This window comes from Cyanistes caeruleus, chromosome 17 (assembly GCF_971803275.1).
Source record: "Cyanistes caeruleus chromosome 17, bCyaCae1.hap1.1, whole genome shotgun sequence".
Taxonomy (NCBI): domain Eukaryota; kingdom Metazoa; phylum Chordata; class Aves; order Passeriformes; family Paridae; genus Cyanistes; species Cyanistes caeruleus.
In genome coordinates, this window is record NC_141717.1 from 1880575 (window position 1) to 1898482 (window position 17908).

General features: G+C 44.8%; 1 protein-coding gene and 1 long non-coding RNA gene across 3 annotated transcripts; one reads left to right on the top strand and one right to left on the bottom strand.

Moving 5' to 3' along the window:
- Window positions 1-150: 150 nt before the first annotated feature.
- Window positions 151-16036, bottom strand: ALG1 (ALG1 chitobiosyldiphosphodolichol beta-mannosyltransferase). Of its 2 annotated transcripts, none has more exons than XM_086854579.1 (13): window positions 15787-16036; window positions 15634-15711; window positions 14377-14480; window positions 13769-13917; window positions 13179-13268; window positions 12414-12524; window positions 11481-11593; window positions 10564-10602; window positions 9935-9994; window positions 2508-2618; window positions 1466-1580; window positions 668-743; window positions 151-368 (listed from the first exon to the last, which is right to left on the bottom strand). In XM_086854579.1, exons 1-13 carry the CDS (start codon window positions 16007-16009, stop codon window positions 234-236), a joined length of 1404 nt encoding a protein of 467 aa, XP_086710705.1. In that variant the 5' UTR covers window positions 16010-16036; the 3' UTR covers window positions 151-233. The 2 variants fall into 2 exon arrangements, with proteins under 2 accessions (XP_086710705.1, XP_086710706.1); XM_086854580.1 differs by having other exon boundaries at window positions 354-563; window positions 15787-16009.
- On the top strand, window positions 16027-16655 carry LOC147650000 (uncharacterized). The gene is made up of 2 exons (XR_015277385.1): window positions 16027-16138; window positions 16512-16655. It is a non-coding gene; the product is annotated as an uncharacterized LOC147650000 (long non-coding RNA).
- The last annotated feature ends 1253 nt before the right edge of the window (window positions 16656-17908 follow it).

Consider the following 17908-nt stretch of genomic DNA (forward strand, 5'->3'; position numbering starts at 1 on the left):
TATTCAAGGATCTTCACCAAAAAGGGACCTTCAAGCAGCACAGGTCACACAACAAACAGCCTCAGCACCTTCAGCACCTCTCACTCCCCAGGAAACCGTAAAGGAAGAGTGTGAGCCCTGTTCCAAGATGAAGGAGTTAGAAACTGTAAGTGCAGACAATACAAAGTGTTTATTCACTGTTTCCCAAATCTCTGCAGCTGCAGGAATGTGTCTGACACCCTCCCTCCCCCCAGTCATTCCTTGTTCCCCAGCAAGGGAAGCACAGTCTGGTCCCAGCTCTGGTCCCAGCGCAGTTGCCGGGACGCTCGCAAGTTCTCTCGGAAGCTGTGGAGTTTCCCTTCCAGGCTAGGGAAATCCAAGAAAAGCATCTGTAATTTAAAAAGCAAAACCACAGGCAAATAATTATCATGTTCCATTTCAGGCTCATTCCAGCCTCTGCAATACTAACCCTCAACTACAGCTGCAGTTCTGGGCTCTGGCCTCACAAAGGGAGAACAAGGCCAATATTTGAAAGGTTCACATTTAAATGTGAGGCAAACAATGCCCACCAGGCCAGGCAGTACCTTGTGAGAATGCAAAACACATGGGTGATGCTCAGAACTGCTGCTCACACAGTGGCACCCCTGGGGTTATTTCTAGGGGGAAAGAAATCAGGCAGAGCCTTTACCTTCAGTTGTTCTGCGAGTTCCTTCGAGTCCCTGAATATCAAACCGTTCTCATTGTGTTTCACCAGTTCGTGTAAACTGTGAAAAAAAGTCACAGAAGGAAAGCTGTGGCAAAAAGCAGCGAGTGGGACATTTTCAATATTGCACAATGACATCCAAAGGGACCAAAGCAGGATATCTGTACCATTATGGCCCCAGATGGCACAAGCCTGACATAATGGAATTAAACAGGCAGTTTTAAACAGTTAAAGACTTCTTCTCCTGTCTGTGTCAGACTAAATCAACCACAACTGTACCAAAGGACCCTTATTCTGTCTTTGGGCCACTCATCTGGACATCCATTAAAAACCAGGGCAATGATCTACTTTAAAGCTAGATTTTTTTTTCCACAAGGAAAATCTGTCCATGATCCATCATGAAATCTTCACAGAGAATTTATCTCTTTTACAAAGCTACTGTTTTCCCAAAGGACCATAAATTCCAAGAATGCCCATGCACACACTCAGCCTTTCACTGAACAGATGTGTCTATGCAGAAGAAAGCTTTTTTTAAAATTAAATATATGGAAATAATGGAATACAGGGATATTTTAAGGCAAGTGCTTGCATTAAATGCTCCTGATTTTGTAGAAATAAGTATTAACTTTTAAACTGAAAACAACCTTGATTTCTATCTTACTGAATTTTAAAATCACAAAATACATGAATCTCACTGAATTCCTGCAGTAGCTGCTGAACTCTGACTTTGTAAGAATCTTGTTTTATGTGATACCTTTGAGCTGTAACAGAATAACCTCTTACCATTCAAAATGAATTGCACACACAGGTAAACAGCAGCCAAACATATCCACCACCTTCATGGGCAAATCCAAACCACTGGAGGATTTATGGAGACACACCCCCAGGTCTGCTGAGCCTGGAAAACCAACACAGCACAGTCTCAACACTCTGAAAGCAGCTCCTCCTGCAATCCTTTACTTCTGTGCTGCTTTGGATGGTGTAAGTGAAACTTTCAACAACCCGACACCATTTCAAGCAATCAGGGAAAAAAATAAAGCACGGGGTGTTTTGGGACTTAAAATGGTTATGTTATAGAAAAGTAATAAATGAGTGAATGTTAAAGGAGATTTTGAAGTTTTATGTATCTTAAAACAGCTTTTCTGCCTCTTAGTCTGCTAAGAATGGGAGAGTAAAGGAAAATCCCATCACAATCCAATCAGGTTACACTGCATGGCTCACTAGTGACCTCTCCCAGTTGAAGTCAGCTCAAACAGAGGAATTACAGTGTGGTTTTACAGACATTATGTTCATTATTTGAAAAGGACCAAATAAATATTGTTTTACAGCCACATAAATTGTCAGGCTCTAACCCTGCAGAATGAAAATCACATTCAATATGTATTTTATAACTCTATTACTCCCACTTTATGCTGTTGCAATGAAGATGCTGTGGGAATAACATTCCAATGACATGTTAATTTAGAATTTCAGCTACTTTTGGTTGCTCAGCCAACAACTTTCTCATTTCATTTGCTGGAGTGACCCTGAAATTAAAGTAGAACCTGCATAGGTACCTGTATTTCAGCACAGCTGGAAAAAACAGAGAGTGCAAAGAGCAGGCTGAAAAAACAACACAGCTCCTTCTTAGGAAAACAGGGAAAAGCCAGCCAGAGGAATTAAACAGTTTTTCTGTAATGAGTCAAATCCATGAATATCCTGTCACTAACCAGCAATATTCCTGACCATATTCTCCCAGCTTCTGTGCAGTCTGCATCAGCCCCCTGTAACTGTGCCAAGCTGTTTCCCACACATCCTCAAGCCTCTTCCATCATCCACTATTTACCAAGCAGAAGAGGGTAATCCTCAGCTTCCAGCCATGGTGTACAGATCTGGATATGCTTAAAGTGCAGTTTTTGGATCAGTCCATTGTAGTAATCTTTTAGAGGTCCTTTACCTGTTTAAAACAGAAAAAAATATTTTATCAAGATGAGTGAAAACACTGTGGTCTGTGAAATACAAGCTCCTGTTGGATCAGGTGCATGATCAGGACACAACACTTGTGGTACCCTGTCCTGGGGTGACTTTATGATACTGGTATCCCCAATCGTCTGGTTTATGTTATATATTAAGTCCTGCACCTTTAAGACTGTCTTTGAAAGCAAGAGAGGGGAAAGAAGAAGCGCGCAGTGTGTTAAAGAAAACATCACTCCCACGCACCCCGCTCCTGGACTGTAGTGTCTGCAGCACGGACAGACAGCGGGACAGAGCTTCTCTCTGACTTTTAGTTAGTTTTAGCTAGCTGAGGCAGAGGAGTTCCCTGGACCCTTGTTTTTTTTCAATTTTCTTGGATCTGTGCAAGCCTGCTCTGAACTGAACACCCAGCCAAACCCCGGGAGCTCACGCCTGTGGCCCACCGGGGCCTGGACCTCGGCACTTTTCCAGCGCCAGAGGGACTGATAAGAACCTGAGTGAGCCGAGCTGCACCACATGAAAAAAAGACCTTTCTTCCTAGACTTACCATCCCATCGAACAGCAAGAAGTTTTATTATTTAATAATTTTATTATTTAATATTACTCAATTTTCTGTTAAATAAACAGCTTTTTCCACTTCTCTCCACAGAAAATTTTTTTTTTTTTCCCTTTTCCCAGACCCGTTAGTGGGGAGAGGCATTTCCCTGTAGAAATCCCCATTTAGAGTTTTCCTTCCTGATTTGCCCTAAACTAGGACAAATACAGTTTTTTGGCGCCCAACGTGGGGCAAGAGAAAGTGGAAAAACCTGTACTGATTGTTAGTTGTATTTATTCTGTATTGAGATAAAGCAGTCAGTAGTCATGTTGTTTAGATACATAATGTCTCTTGGGGTGGAGGCCTTCATGTGGACCTGGTCCCTAAAAGTTTTTGAAGTTTTAATACCTGTCTTTGCCCTCTTTCACAGTAGAGGGGAACGAATTAGAATGGTTATTGTGCTGGGCTCGGTGATACTGATTTATAGTAAGTTTATAGAACTACTGAAGTTTCTGTCAGGTATGTTTGGCTCATGGTTTCTTCGCCCGACCCTGCCTCCCAGTCCTAGTGGCACATTTTGGGAGTTTATTGGTAATTGCACCCAGTTTGTTAGAGGAAGACCAGGGGATGAGGCGTTTCAGCCTTTTCTTTCCTTCTTCTCCTTTGAATCTGTTATGTCCCTCTTTGAGAATACCCAGTTTCCCCTGAGTGTTAAAGATACCACTTTCCTAGTAGTACAGCTGGCTCAGCTGTTAAGCTTCCTCTATATAGTCTGCGGCTTCTATAAGATGAGAGCTGAGATATCCAGAAGAGCCAATGAGACCCCTGCCCCAGAAGTAGACTCAGGTGTGAGAAATCCTGAGTAGTGTAAAGAATGAGAAAAAATTAGCCGAACTCTGAAGAAATTTTCTGATCCCCCAGCCTGGGAATTTTCACGTGAACAAATTCAGAACCCAGATGAAGTAGAGAAATATCTAGAAGAAAATTGCTGTGATGATTCTAAAAAGAAAAATATCATTGCAATAAGCTGGGCCCTAGCGTATGCTTATCGCACAGTGCTAAATACTGTAGGGCAGGCAGATAAATCAGCAGCTACCCCAGTGACTCAGGCTAAACCAGACAGTGAGCCTAAGCCAGCAGCCAAACCAGACAGTGAGCCTAAGCCAGTGTCTGTTGCTCCTGCCACGAGAGACATGAAATTCAAAACCAAAACCGATCGGCCAGTAGATGATGATAATGGTGATGCGGGAGAAAGACCCTCAAGACCAGCAACTGACACAAAATCAGAAAGCACTAGTGAACCTTTCTCCCTGAAAGACCTTCGTGGCCTGAGAAAAGATTACACTCGACGACCTGATGAATCTATAATTAGTTGGTTAATCCGTCTGTGAGATGCTGCAGGAGAGGCTACAGTTCTAGATGGCACTGAAGCGAGGCATCTGAGATCCCTGTCACACGATCCGGTTATTGACCAAGAGATGATGAGGGGGGCTGACCCTTATAGTCTCTGGGAACGGGTCCTAAAAAGTGTGGCACAAAGATATCTGTGTGCAGACGATCTCTATATACAGCAAACTCGTTAGAAAACCATAGAACAAGAGATTCAGCGCTTGAAAGAAATGGCAATAGTAGAGATTGTCTTTGTGAGTGACTTAAGTACTAGAAATCCAGACTTAGTGCCATGCACATCTGTGATGTAGCAAAAACTTGTTCGACTTGGGCCACAAAAATACGCTTCTGCTTTAGCAACAATGAAGCGGGATGACCGAGAAGAAACTGTGCTAGATATAGCGAAGAAGCTTCGAGCATATGCAGATACCGTGCATGGCCCCATGCAGGCAACAATTGCAGCTATAAAAACACGTATGCAAAACTTCCACGACAAAATAGAAGAGACTCTCAAGAAATTCAGGGAAGATCTTCTTCCAGTCTCAGCAGTACAGACCAGGAGCCCTGGTACTCAACGCAAAAGTTCCCCAGATAGAAAGAAAAAGCTACGAGCTGAGCTGTGGTTTTTCCTACGTGACTGTGGAGAAAACATGAAAAGATGAGATGGTAAATCTACTACTGCTCTGGCAAAACGGATGCTTGAACTGAAAGACAGCAAGACTCAGGGAGAATACTCCACCAAAAAGAAAGCCGCTCCAGTAACCTGTAGTCAAACTGACAAGTATGATAATAACCAAGCTTAGAAGGACCCTGCCTCTAGCCAGGTAGAGGCTAGGGAAAACCGTGTCTTTTAGACTGTGTAGATTCGTTGGCCTAGCACATCAAAACCGCGAAAATATGAAGCCTTAGTTGACACTGGTGCACAGTGTACCCTAATCCCATCAAGATATGTAGAGACAGAATCTGTTTCTATTACTGGTGTGACAGGGGGATCACAGGATTTTACTTTAGTGGAAGCTGATGTGAACCTGACTGGAAATGAGTGGAAGAAGCACCCCATTGTGACTGGCCCAGAGGCCCCCTGCATTTTAAGCATAGACTACCTCCGAAGCAGGTATTTTAAAGACCCAAAGGGGCTTAAGTAAGAATTTGAGATAGCAGCTATAGAGACAGAAAGCATCAAGCAATTGAACACTTTGCTTAGACTGTCAGAGAACCCATCTGTAGTAAGACTCCTGAAAGTAGAAGAACAGCGAGTACCAATTGCCACCTCGACGGTGCACCGTCGGCAGTATAAGACAAATCGAGATGCTGTGATCCCCATCCACAAGATGATCCGAGAACTGGAGAGCCAAGAAGTAGTCAGCAAAACTCACTCACCCTTCAACAGCCCCATCTGGCCTGTGCGTAAATCTGAAGAAGAATAGAGATTGACTGTAGACTATCGTGCATTGAATGAAGTGACTCCACCGCTGAGCACTGCTGTGCCAGATATGTTAGAGCTCCAGTACGAGCTGGAGTCCAAGGCAGCGAAGTAGTACGCCACTATTGACATTGCCAATGCATTTTTCTCCATTCCCCTGGCAGCAAAATGCAGGCCTCAGTTTGCCTTCACGTGAAAGAGAGTGCAGTACACCTAGAACCGACTGCCCCAGGGGTGGAAGCACAGCCCCACCATTTGCCATGGACTGATCCAGGCTGCCCTGGAAAAGGGTGAGGCTCCAGAACATCTGCAGTACATTGATGACATCATTGTTTAAAGAAAGACAGCTGAAGAGGTCTTTGAGAAAGGAGAAAAAATCATCCAGGTTCTCCTGAAAGCCGGTTTTGCCATCAAGAAGAGCAAAGTTAAGAGACCAGCTCGTAAGATTCAGTTCCTGAAAGTAAAGTGGCAAAATAGACAGCGTCAGATTCCCACTAAAGTCGTCAATAAGATCACAGCAATGTCTCCACCCACTAGCAAAAAAGAAACGCAAGCTTTCCTAGGTGCCATAAGTTTTTAGAAAATGCACATTCCTGAGTACAGCCAGATTGTGAGCCCTCTTTACCTGGTCACCCGCAAAAAGAACACTTTCCAGTGGGACCCTGAACAACAACAAGCCTTTACTCAGATCAAACAAGAGATCGCTCATGCAGTAGCCCTTAGCCCAGTCAGAACAGAACCAGATGTGAAAAACGTGCTCTACTCTGCAGCCGGGAGCCACGGTCTGTCCTAGAGCCTTTGGCAGAAAGTGCCTAGAGAAACTCGAGGCCGACCACTGAGATTCTGGAGCCGAAGTTACAGAAGGTCTGAAGCCAACTACACTCCCACAGAGAAGGAAATTTTAACAACCTATGAAGGAGTTCAAGCCGCCTCAGAAGTAATTAGCACAGAAACACAACTCCTCCTGGCACCCCGACTGCCAGTGCTGGAGTAGATGTTTAAAAGAAAGGTTCCTGCTACCCACCACGCCACTGACGCTACATGGAGCAAGTGGATCGCCCTCATCACGCAGCGCGCCCGTATTAGAAACCCAAATCGCCCTGAGATTTTAGAAATAATTACAAACTGGCCAGAAAGTGAAAACTTTGGTCTCACTGATGAAGAAGAGCAAGAACAAGTGACACGGGCTGAAGAAGCTCCACCGTACAACCAACTGCCAGCAGAAGAAACACGCTACGCTCTGTTTACTGATAGTTCCTGTCGGGTCGTAGAGATGAACCGGAAGTGGAAAGCAGCCGTATAGAGCCCCACACGACAAGTCGCAGAGGCCACTGAAAGAGAAAGTGGATCAAGCCAACTTACTGAACTCAAAGCTGTTCAACTGGCCCTGGACATTGCTGAAAGAGAGAAGTAGCCAAAGCTCTACCTCTACACGGATTCATAGATAGTAGCCAATGCTCTGTAGAGATAGCTGGAAAGGTGAAAAAGAGCCAACTGGCAACGCAGAAGAAAGCCAATCTGGGCTGCTGATGAATAGAAAGACATCGCCACCAGGGTAGAGAAACTGTCTGTGAGAGTCCGTCATGTAGATGCCCATGTCCCCAAGAGCAAAGCTAATAAAGAGCACCGAAACAATGAGCAAGTAGATCAGACTGCAAAGATAGAAGTGTCAAAGATAGACTTAGATTAGCAACACAAGGGAGAGTTGTTCCTAGCTCGATAGACCCATGACGCCTCAGGCCATCAGAGTAGAGATGCCACCTATAAGTGGGCACGAGACCGAGAGGTAGATCTAACCATAGACAGTATTTCTCAAGTTATCCATGACTGTGAGACGTGTGCCACAATCAAACAGGCCAAGCGGTTGAAGCCGCTATAGTACAGTGAGCGTTAGTCCAAATATAAATATGAAGAAGCCTGGCAGATTAACTACATCACACTGCCCCAAACCCGCCAAAGCAAGCGCTACGTGCTCACAATAGTAGAAGCCACCACTAGATAGTTAGAAACCTACCCTGTGCCTCATGCTACAGCACGTAACACCATCCTGAGACTTGAAAAGCAAGTCCTTTAGAAGCATGGTACCCCTGAGAGGATTGAGTCAGACAATGAGACTCATTTCAAGAACAGCCTTATAAACAGCTGGGCTAGGGAACATGGCATTGAGTGAGTGTACCATATCCCTTACCATGCACCTGCTGCGAGAAAAGTAGAGAAGTACAATAGACTGTTAAAAACTACCTTGAAAGCGTTAAGTGAGAGATCTTTCAAAAATTGAGAGCAGCATCTAACAAAAGCCACCTGGATAGTTAACACCCGAAGTTCCACCAATCGAGCAGGCCCAGCCCAATCCGAGCCCCTGCATAAAGTAAATGAAGACAAGGTCCCAGCAGTACATCTCAGAAGTTTGTTAAGAAAGACAGTTTAGATCAATTCTACTTCGAGTACAGACAAACCCATTCGTAGAGTTGTTTTTGCTCAAAAACCGGGTTACACATAGTAGATAATGAAGAAAGATAGAACAACACAATGTGTACCTCAGAGAGATCTGATAGTTGAGTGAAGATTATGAATAAATGCCCTTGTCTGTATATAATGTATGTGTTGTAAGGTTAAAATATATATATATATTGATTTTGATAATAAGTTGACGATATGGGGATAAGGGGTGGAATGTCCTGGGGTGACTTTATGATACTGGTATCCCCAATCGTCTGGTTTATGTTATATATTAAGTCCTGCACCTTTAAGACTGTCTTTGAAAGCAAGAGAGGGGAAAGAAGAAGCGCGCAGTGTGTTAAAGAAAACATCACTCCCACGCACCCCGCTCCTGGACTGTAGTGTCTGCAGCACGGACAGACAGCGGGACAGAGCTTCTCTCTGACTTTTAGTTAGTTTTAGCTAGCTGAGGCAGAGGAGTTCCCTGGACCCTTGTTTTTTTTCAATTTTCTTAGATCTGTGCAAGCCTGCTCTGAACTGAACACCCAGCCAAACCCCGAGAGCTCACGCCTGTAGCCCACCGGGGCCTGGACCTCGGCACTTTTCCAGCGCCAGAGAGACTGATAAGAACCTGAGTGAGCCGAGCTGCACCACATGAAAAAAAGACCTTTCTTCCTAGACTTACCATCCCATCAAACAGCAAGAAGTTTTATTATTTAATAATTTTATTATTTAATATTACTCAATTTTCTGTTAAATAAACAGCTTTTTCCACTTCTCTCCACAGAAAATTTTTTTTTTTTTCCCTTTTCCCAGACCCGTTAGTGAGGAGAGGCATTTCCCTGTAGAAATCCCCATTTAGAGTTTTCCTTCCTGATTTGCCCTAAACTAAGACATACCCTAAAAAGACAGGTACCCTAAAAAAACATGGAAAATCTAAGTTCCCTTGAAAGCAATATGCACCTGGACTTCTCTTCCTCAGTATTTCAATGAGTTTTCCATCAATGTAGAATCATGGAGCTTTTAAGGTTGGAAAAGGCCTCTCAGATCAAGTCCAGCTGTTCCCCAGCACTGCCAGGGCCAACACTGACCCCAAGTGCCACATCCACATGGCTTTAAATTCCTCCAGGGATGGGGATTCCACCACTGCCCTGGGCAGCTGTGCCAATGCCTGACCACCCTTTCCATTAAGGAATTCTTCCAGTAGCCAGTCTAAACCTCCCCTGGCACAGCTTGAGGCTCCTTCCTCTGACATTGCTTTTGCAGCATCATCTCAACATTGACCTTAGATTGTTTTTTCTGCAAAGCTGGAGCAGACAGGGAGGCTCTTTAAAGATGTGCCATAACTGGTGGATGGTGCAATAACTCAGCTATAAATCACTGTCCTTATAACCAGACACAAAGACAGCAATCCCTTCTCTCTCCCACCAGCAACAGAAGAGTCAGCACAGAACAAAAGTGACAACTGAACCTTCTGTTAGCACTGAAAGAATTGTAACACAAACATTCTTACCTGTTATGACACACACTAAAGCTGGAAGCTTGGCTCCCTCCTCGATAAACCTCTCATAATCTGGAGAAGATAAAACACTGATCAGAGCTCAGAAATCTCAGGGTGCTTGTTTGAAGAGTGGTGACAGTGCATTAATTATTGAGCTTCCCACTACAAGCAATTTCCTTACAAGCATGTATTAGTAACACAGCAGTAAATTCAGCAGTGTTAACATTTACAGACTTCTACAGAAATAAATCAGGCTGTTTATGCACAAAGCATTTCTTCAACTGCTCCCCAATCCATCGCTTCAATAGATCAATTTGGAATTGCAGCTACAAAGTCTACAGTATAAGACAATGTATTCCCTCTCTTCCCATTAGCAGATACCTGTGGAGAGTAGGTGTAATAGCTCAGAAAATAAAACTGCAGTTTAGCAGCCAGTTAGATATTTAATTTCCCCTGACAACTCCTCTAATTTAATTGAGATGTTGCACTGCTGTATTTTAATTACTAATCTGAAATTAGTGCTAATTAATCAAATACAACTGCTTTTTCACCTGAATATAGAAGCACTGCTCTTTAGCAAAACTATTTTTAAGTGTCCAAAGACCTCTTTGAAAAAGTGAGATCAATTCCTTCATACCAACCTTCCAAAGCTCTTAAAAGGACTGAGAAGTCTTCATCCTCTGAAAGAGAAGACTTTTATTAGTGACATTCATATTTCTACCATTTTTAATTTTTATCTTTAAATAACAATTGAGATTTTCCTCACCTTCACCTACACAATTTAAATACAGACCAGGCACTCAAAGGTTAAGTGCATAGTCTGTACTTAAAGGTTACTGTTTACTAGATTGTGCTATTAAAAATCTCCCAGTTTATTTTCATAAATAAAAGTCCATAACCATGCACAGTGTTTATTTATTTCCCTTGTTGACAATATGACAGACAAATATTGTACAACTTCAAAGCTATCAAGTTAAAATTTTCTAGTTTCTAAAACTGTGAATTAAGTCTAAAAACTGCCCTGATTATTCAAAGATAAAGACAATCCTGCCCATGGTCACTGGTGATGGATTTATTTCCAGTCTATGTTCCCTTCCTCATACAGAGGGAAAAAAATATACATAATTATGTGATAAGCATCATCAGAAATCATGGAATCACAAATTGCTTTGGGTTGATTTGACCTTAAGGCTCATCTCATCCCAGTCCCTTGCCACAGGCAGAGACACTTCAGGGCGCAGGGTGCTCAGTAAGGAATAAATATTTGAGTTTCTTAATCTGTTTTACATCACCCTGCAAGACAGTATGTCTAGAATGAAAGCTAAAAAAAGCAAGTAGGAAACCTCTTTTAATCATTCTTAAAGATGAGCTTTATAATTAAAATACAACTTCTAAAAAACCATTCATTTGTAGCATTATGTAAGTTACACAACATTTAGTTGCATCATGCACATCTTGTCTTCAAATCCTTCCAGGAAAACAAAGGACAAACATAATTTCAACTGTGAGAAAGTACAAACAGCTCTATTTTGTATGAAAAATAAAACTGCTTCCCAACCTGTCCAGCTGGTGCTGCTGATGAGAAGGGCTGGCCGGCCCTTGGTCTTCAGCACATTCCCACTTTTCCCATCCCTCTCCGTGAAGGCCGATCTGTCGGCACTGAGCTCTGTACTATGGAAACACAACTTCCTGAGGATGAGCTACACACACAGCCAGCAACAGCAGGGAACACTCTGCTTAACTGGCACAAAATTCCACACATTTGGCTTCAGATTTGCTGCTCAACTCGTCTAGGAACGGAATCATTGCATTACAGAAATACCAGGACAGGGCAGGCCATTTTTCCCTCTTTCCTGCTGCTATAGGCACAATTCCACTTTCCACCAAATGTTTTCCTTCACAAGTTGAGCAGAATCAGCCTCCCTTTCCACAGCCTGTCTCACACTTAGTACAGCACAGAGGCCAACAGCACATTTATTCAACTAAACTCAAAACCTACACATTCTGAGCTGGGCATTTCCAAAAAACCCCACCATGCACTGTGGATTTCACTTCTTTTTCAAGCCTTAGTTTGGTGAAGTTAACTCCCTGGTACATCTGCTACAGGTGACATCCTGAAGTCCAGAGGGGAGTGTTTAACACTTGGACCAAGATCCTGAAGGCTCTCCACAGTAATTAAGGAAGGGATGCTATTAAGGAAGCATCCAAACATTGCAGTGTGCGTCAGTGGGATGCAGACAACTGCAGAGTTCCACCCTGCACAATCTTCAGAGATTGCCTCGGTGCTTATGGCAACTTCTTTAAAAACAAAACACTTCTACTACTTGTGTTACCACAGCTCCATCATTACACTTCTTCTGGCCTCTCCTAGTGACAAATAAGGCGACTCAGTGCCCCCTGTGCCTGCTGTGAGTCAGAATACCCCACAAAAGTATTTCTGGTAATTTAAGTGCCACAACTCCATGTCCCTGGGTTAAGGACTTGCACATACCGTGGTTTGAAAGGCTCATAGTCCTTGGCAAGTTTCATGTACAGGTTGTGTTGGAGGTCTAATGGTGTTTCCTTAAAATAAGATGCTGGTTTGTCATACAATGTTACAGCCCTGGGAGGAAATAAATGTGCAGCTTAAATAAGATACAGATGTAACAACATGCACGTGGTACAGTGACAGGCTGCAACAATGTAATCAGAAAGAAATAAACTAAATCAACACAACAAAGTAATTAATTTTTTTACTCTTACAACGTCCTGTATTCCTGAAGTTTGCTGGAACACACCAAGGTGGACACAAGTTACAAAGAACCCCTTTCTTGTGCGCTTATTCTAGGGGTGAAATGCATCTGTAAAAACTGCAGACATCACTGTCCTGATTTTCAAACTTACTCCATAACTGCCTCTGAGCAGCTCTGATCTTAAAGCCCTCAAGACAAACTGGCAGGCCAAGAGTAATCATTAAAATCCCAGTGATATCTGTCCCACTCTGACTCCACAGGCAAGCTGCAGCAAACTTCCATGGCTCCTGGTCTGCCACCTCTGTCAATGCAGTGATAGTTCCGAAGGATAATGAATGCCTGAATGTGCCTGAATGCCCACACTGCACTGGCCCATCACAAAACTGAGCTGATGTGTTTCTGTGGTGACAGGTGAGCTCAGGGGAGCTGCTTTTGTAAGATCCCTCTGAATCCTGAATCCTCAGGGATCTGTTCCTTCACTTACTTAGCACACACTACTAAATTGTCTGAGGCACATGACTTACTTTATCTTGAAATTCACCCAGAGATCTTTTTTCATGGCATCAGTGACACACAGGTTATAGTCAGACAAGCGCCCAAAAAGCTTTTCATACCTGACAAAAATGAAACGTCAGTCAGAAACTACAGGCAGGAAATTGCAGCAACTGTCCCCAGTGCCCATGCTTGATGAAAGCCAAACAAAACCCAAAGAAACCCAACTGCCCCAGAACTGAAATTTGACTGCCAATTTTTGATGGACTCCTAGTCTCCAAAGCCTTTAAAAACTTTAACTACACATAACCAATTATATTCAGCAAGGAGCTGTTCAAAGAAGAGCTGGAGTGTAAAACAGCATTAGAGAATAAAAAACCCAGGGCATATAAAGAAATTCCAGTAACAAGATCAACATTTGCATATGTACATAAAAGCAACCTGCCTACTTCCTGCAACTCCCCTCCCACGTGTTCAACAAAGCAGCTGCAGAACAGAAACCAGTTTTAAACAGCAAAGCCCAGAAACCCCTCCCTGTGCCAATTATATTCTCCCCACTGGCCTCCATTCTGAATTCCACCAAGGCATGCCATTTATAAAGAGCAGAAATGACTGTACTAACCATTTTGCAATCAGCACCAGTGGGTGGTTCCTCCCGTGGCTCAGGCTCATGATGGTGTATCCATAGTTGTGCCAATCAATGATGAGTTTGCTCCCCCACCACAGCCCTGCCACCCAGGCAACAGCTATACTGGGCAAGCCTGGGGGATTCTGCTCAAAAACAAAACCAAAATAGTACAAGACTGTGGCCAAGTGACAAACACAAAGCAACTACCAGAAACAAAAAATCAAATTTGTATCACCTTAAAGGAGTTTCATGAAAAGAGACTGTTTGTATTCACTTAAGAACACTGGCAGATACTTCTAATTTAACCCCTAGATCAAGATCAAAATTCCCCTCCAATAAAGACATCAACAATTCAATTAAGATTTATTCCTTACTACTACCCATGGCAATGAAGTTTGAAAGCACAACTAACAGGAAAAGAAAATGACTTGTTAACAGACAAATCAAAGTTTAGAGCCAAAAAATACCTGGATACAGGTTTACACCACTGATGAGGCCAGTTCAGCTCTGAAATAATTAGAGCAATATCTGAGATGACTAAAAATGCCCTGTAATACAGCACTATTTACTTTTACTGAAATTAGTCCCAACACAAAACGTACCTGAAGAAGAATATAGGATGGCTGATCTATCCTCAGCAACGTGTACAGTAACTGCACTGACTGCACGAGCACCTTTAGGACATACTGGAAAAGCTTTGGACCCACTGCAAAGTGACAGAAAAACAAGAATATTAGAGCTTTCCCCACAGAAATGTGAACATCAGAACCAGCCAGCTCTGCAGAGACAGGGTGAAAATAACATGAAAATGGACACCTGTTCAATAACTTTACCAATGACCTGGGTGATTGAATGCAGCAAGTTTGGAGATGGCACCAAGTTGGGTGAGAGTGTCAATCTGCTTGAGGGAAGGAAGGCTCTGCAGAGGGATCTGGATGGGCTGGGTCATTCCAAGGCAGACACTGAGGGGCTGGAGCGTGTCCAGGGAAGGGAACAGAGCTGGGAAGGGGCTGGAGCAGCAGGAGCAGCTGAGGGAGCTGGGAAAGGGGCTCAGCCTGGAGAAAAGGAGGCTCAGGGGGCCCTTCTGGCTCTGCACAACTCCCTGACAGGAGGGGACAGCCAGAGGGAGTTGGGCTCTGCTCCCAGGGAACAGGGACAGGACAAGGAGCAGCCTCAAGTTGTGCCAGGGGAGGTTTTGGCTGAATATTGGGAAAATTTCTTCCCTGAAAGGGTGGTCAGGCATTGGCATCCCTGGAGGGATTTAAAAGTGGATGTGGCACTTGGGGACATGGGTCTACTTAGTGGCCTTGGCATTGCTGGGGAAATGGTTGAACTCAATGTTCTTAGAGGGCTTTTCCAACCTTTGTGATTTTATTCTATGATCAATATAAAGCTATGTAAACATCTCGCGATCCCTACAAATTCTCTTTCTGTATTTTGTACGGAAAGAAATCCTACACTCATTGTGTCCTACTTGGGTTGGAAAGGCCTTTCAGGCTCATCTCATTCCACCTCCTGCTATGGGCAGGGACAATTTCCACTATTCCAGCTTGCTCCAACTTCTGTCCAACCCGGCCTTGGACACTTCCAGGGATGGGAAGGCCACAGCTTCTCTGGGCAACAGGGGTAAAACAAGGTGGGGGAGGAAGAGGTAGAATGAAAATAATTTCATGTGAACAGCATGTGAATGGAACAGCACCACAGTAGCGGCAGGTGTTTAATTCCAGCGGCTCCTGTTTAACAGAGAAAGGGAGACACGAGTGTGGAGCGGTGCGTGCGGCGGGGCTGGACCCGCACACGCTGCGGGCTCTTTATGGTGCCACACACCCCGTTCCCTCCGCTGCCCGGCCCGCACGCACCTCGCAGCCCGCGCAGCTCCGCCACGGGCACCAGCCGGACGTTCTCGCTGTGCAGCACGTCCCGGTGCGGCCGGCTCTCTGCGGGGGGAGAGCCCGGTCAGCGCTGCGGCCGCCCCGCCCGGCCCCGCGTTCCCTCGGCCGCCCCTCACTCACGGAGGTAGCCCAGCAGAGCGACCGAGCGCCCGTGCCGGGCCAGCGCCAACGCGTGGTACTGCATCCGCGGGCTGCGTCCCAGGTCTCCCAGCACGGCCACGCACACCCGGCCCGCGCCGCCCGCCCGCCGCCGCCGCTGCAGCAGCAGAAACAGCAGAGCCACCACCGCGGCCGTCACCGCCGGCCATGGCCCCGGCCACAACCACGGCCCCTCCGCCGCCATCTTGGAGCGCCGGCAAGGCGGGAAAGGCGCGGGGTGGGGGGGGGGGGGCGCCCCCTGGCGGCGCGGAGGTACCGCGCTCTGAGGGGATCCCGGACAGGCGGCGGGAGCGGGACAATTACCGAGAGAATGGTTAGTTAATTAATTACGGCAATAGAGAGGGGTTAATTAATCACAGCAATAGAGAAGGGTTAGTTAATTACAGCGGCACTGCACAGTCGTCCGCAGTCTGGGGTTTCCTCGTAAATTTTAGAGTGTCTCGAAGTCAGGGCTCATTTCACTGCAGCCCCACTACCGCTCAACGTGTGTGCTTTCCTTTAGTTTGAATTCCTCTGAATTCTAACTAGATCTTCTCTGGATCTGAGTTGATATTCTCCATATTTCTGTGCTATCCCTCAGTTTCTTGTCTCAATACTTGATCCTACTAGGCACTAAATCCCTTCAAAATCTGCATCCCACTGGTTTCTCATACATGTACCTAATACACAATTTTCATCTATTTCAGCTTGTGGATCCCTGTTTTCTGGTGGAAATACAGAGCAAACAGAAGCCTGCTGACAGAAACATATCCCACGTTATCTTGGCATTATGGCAGTGACTGAACACCATGTTGAAAAAAGCATTAAGTTGTATAAAAGTTTAAAAGTAAGTCAGTTGTACTGGCCAATAATCCAATAGGAGTTGTCACACAATGCAGAGGACAAATGGTATCTCTTCACTACAAACAGGGATAAAGACACAAATGAAAGATGTTGGTTATCAGGGACAGACCCCAGGGAGCAGCTGGAGCTGTGCTGGGGAGGTTCAGGTTGGGTATCAGGGTTCTTCCCCCAGAGGTGCTGGCACTGCCCAGGCTCCCCAGGGAATGGGCACAGCCCCGAGGCTGCCAGAGCTCCAGGAGTGTTTGGATAATGCTCTTGGGGATGGACAGGGTGGGATTGTTGGGGTGTCTGTGCAGGGGTGAGAGTTGGACTGGATGAATCCTGTGGGACTCTTCCCAGCCAGGAAATTTCAGAATTCCATTATTCTCTCTGCAGACCCTTGTGATCCCCCCCATCTGAATGGTATCCCACTATTCCAGTTATGTTTCTTTGCCCCCTGTGACAAAGCCAGATGTCAGATACTGCTCCAGTGTAACTCTCCATATTGCCAAACAGCAAGTAGGTGGTAACAATAAAACCATTGTTACCTTTTAAAACATACAACTAATTATGAGTGTGGGCAGACTGGTTCCACAACAAAATAAAGCCTGGAATGTTTGCGCAAAGATTCTGTTCAAAATGCATATTTTTCTATTGACAAAGCCTAGAATCATAGAATCTTCTGGGTGGGAACAAACCTACAGGGATTATCCAGTCCAACTCCAGGCCCTGCACAGACACCCCAACAATCCCACCCTGTCCATCCCTGAGAGCACTGTCCAAACACTCCTGGAGCTCTGGCAGCCTCGGGGCCGTGCCCATTCCCTGGGGAGCCAAGGTTCCCTCAAGAAAAGTCCCGCTGTCTCACATTTCTGTTCTGCTGTTACACATGCAGCCCTGCCATGGCTGACACACATCCATTCCAAGCTGCAGGTCTGATCTTTTGGGAATACCTCATTTCAGTCCCTTCTATCTCACCTGACAGCTCCTTGCTGTGTATTGTTTTAATGCAAAATGCAAATCGTTTTTCTGTTTTCTTCCTTGAATAAAGTGCAAATACCCTGGCAATGGAATGAGGGACTGATGGATTCTTGTAGGCTATCAGGCATAACACCCAACTCCACACAGCTGTATTTTCTGGCAGGTTATCAAAGTACTTAAAATTACAAGTGTGTATCAGCTTTATGGATGCAGTGGCTTTTAGTTTATGAAGGCAGAGTTGCAATAAAAGTTCTTTTGACCTGTGTAATCTTCAGAGCAC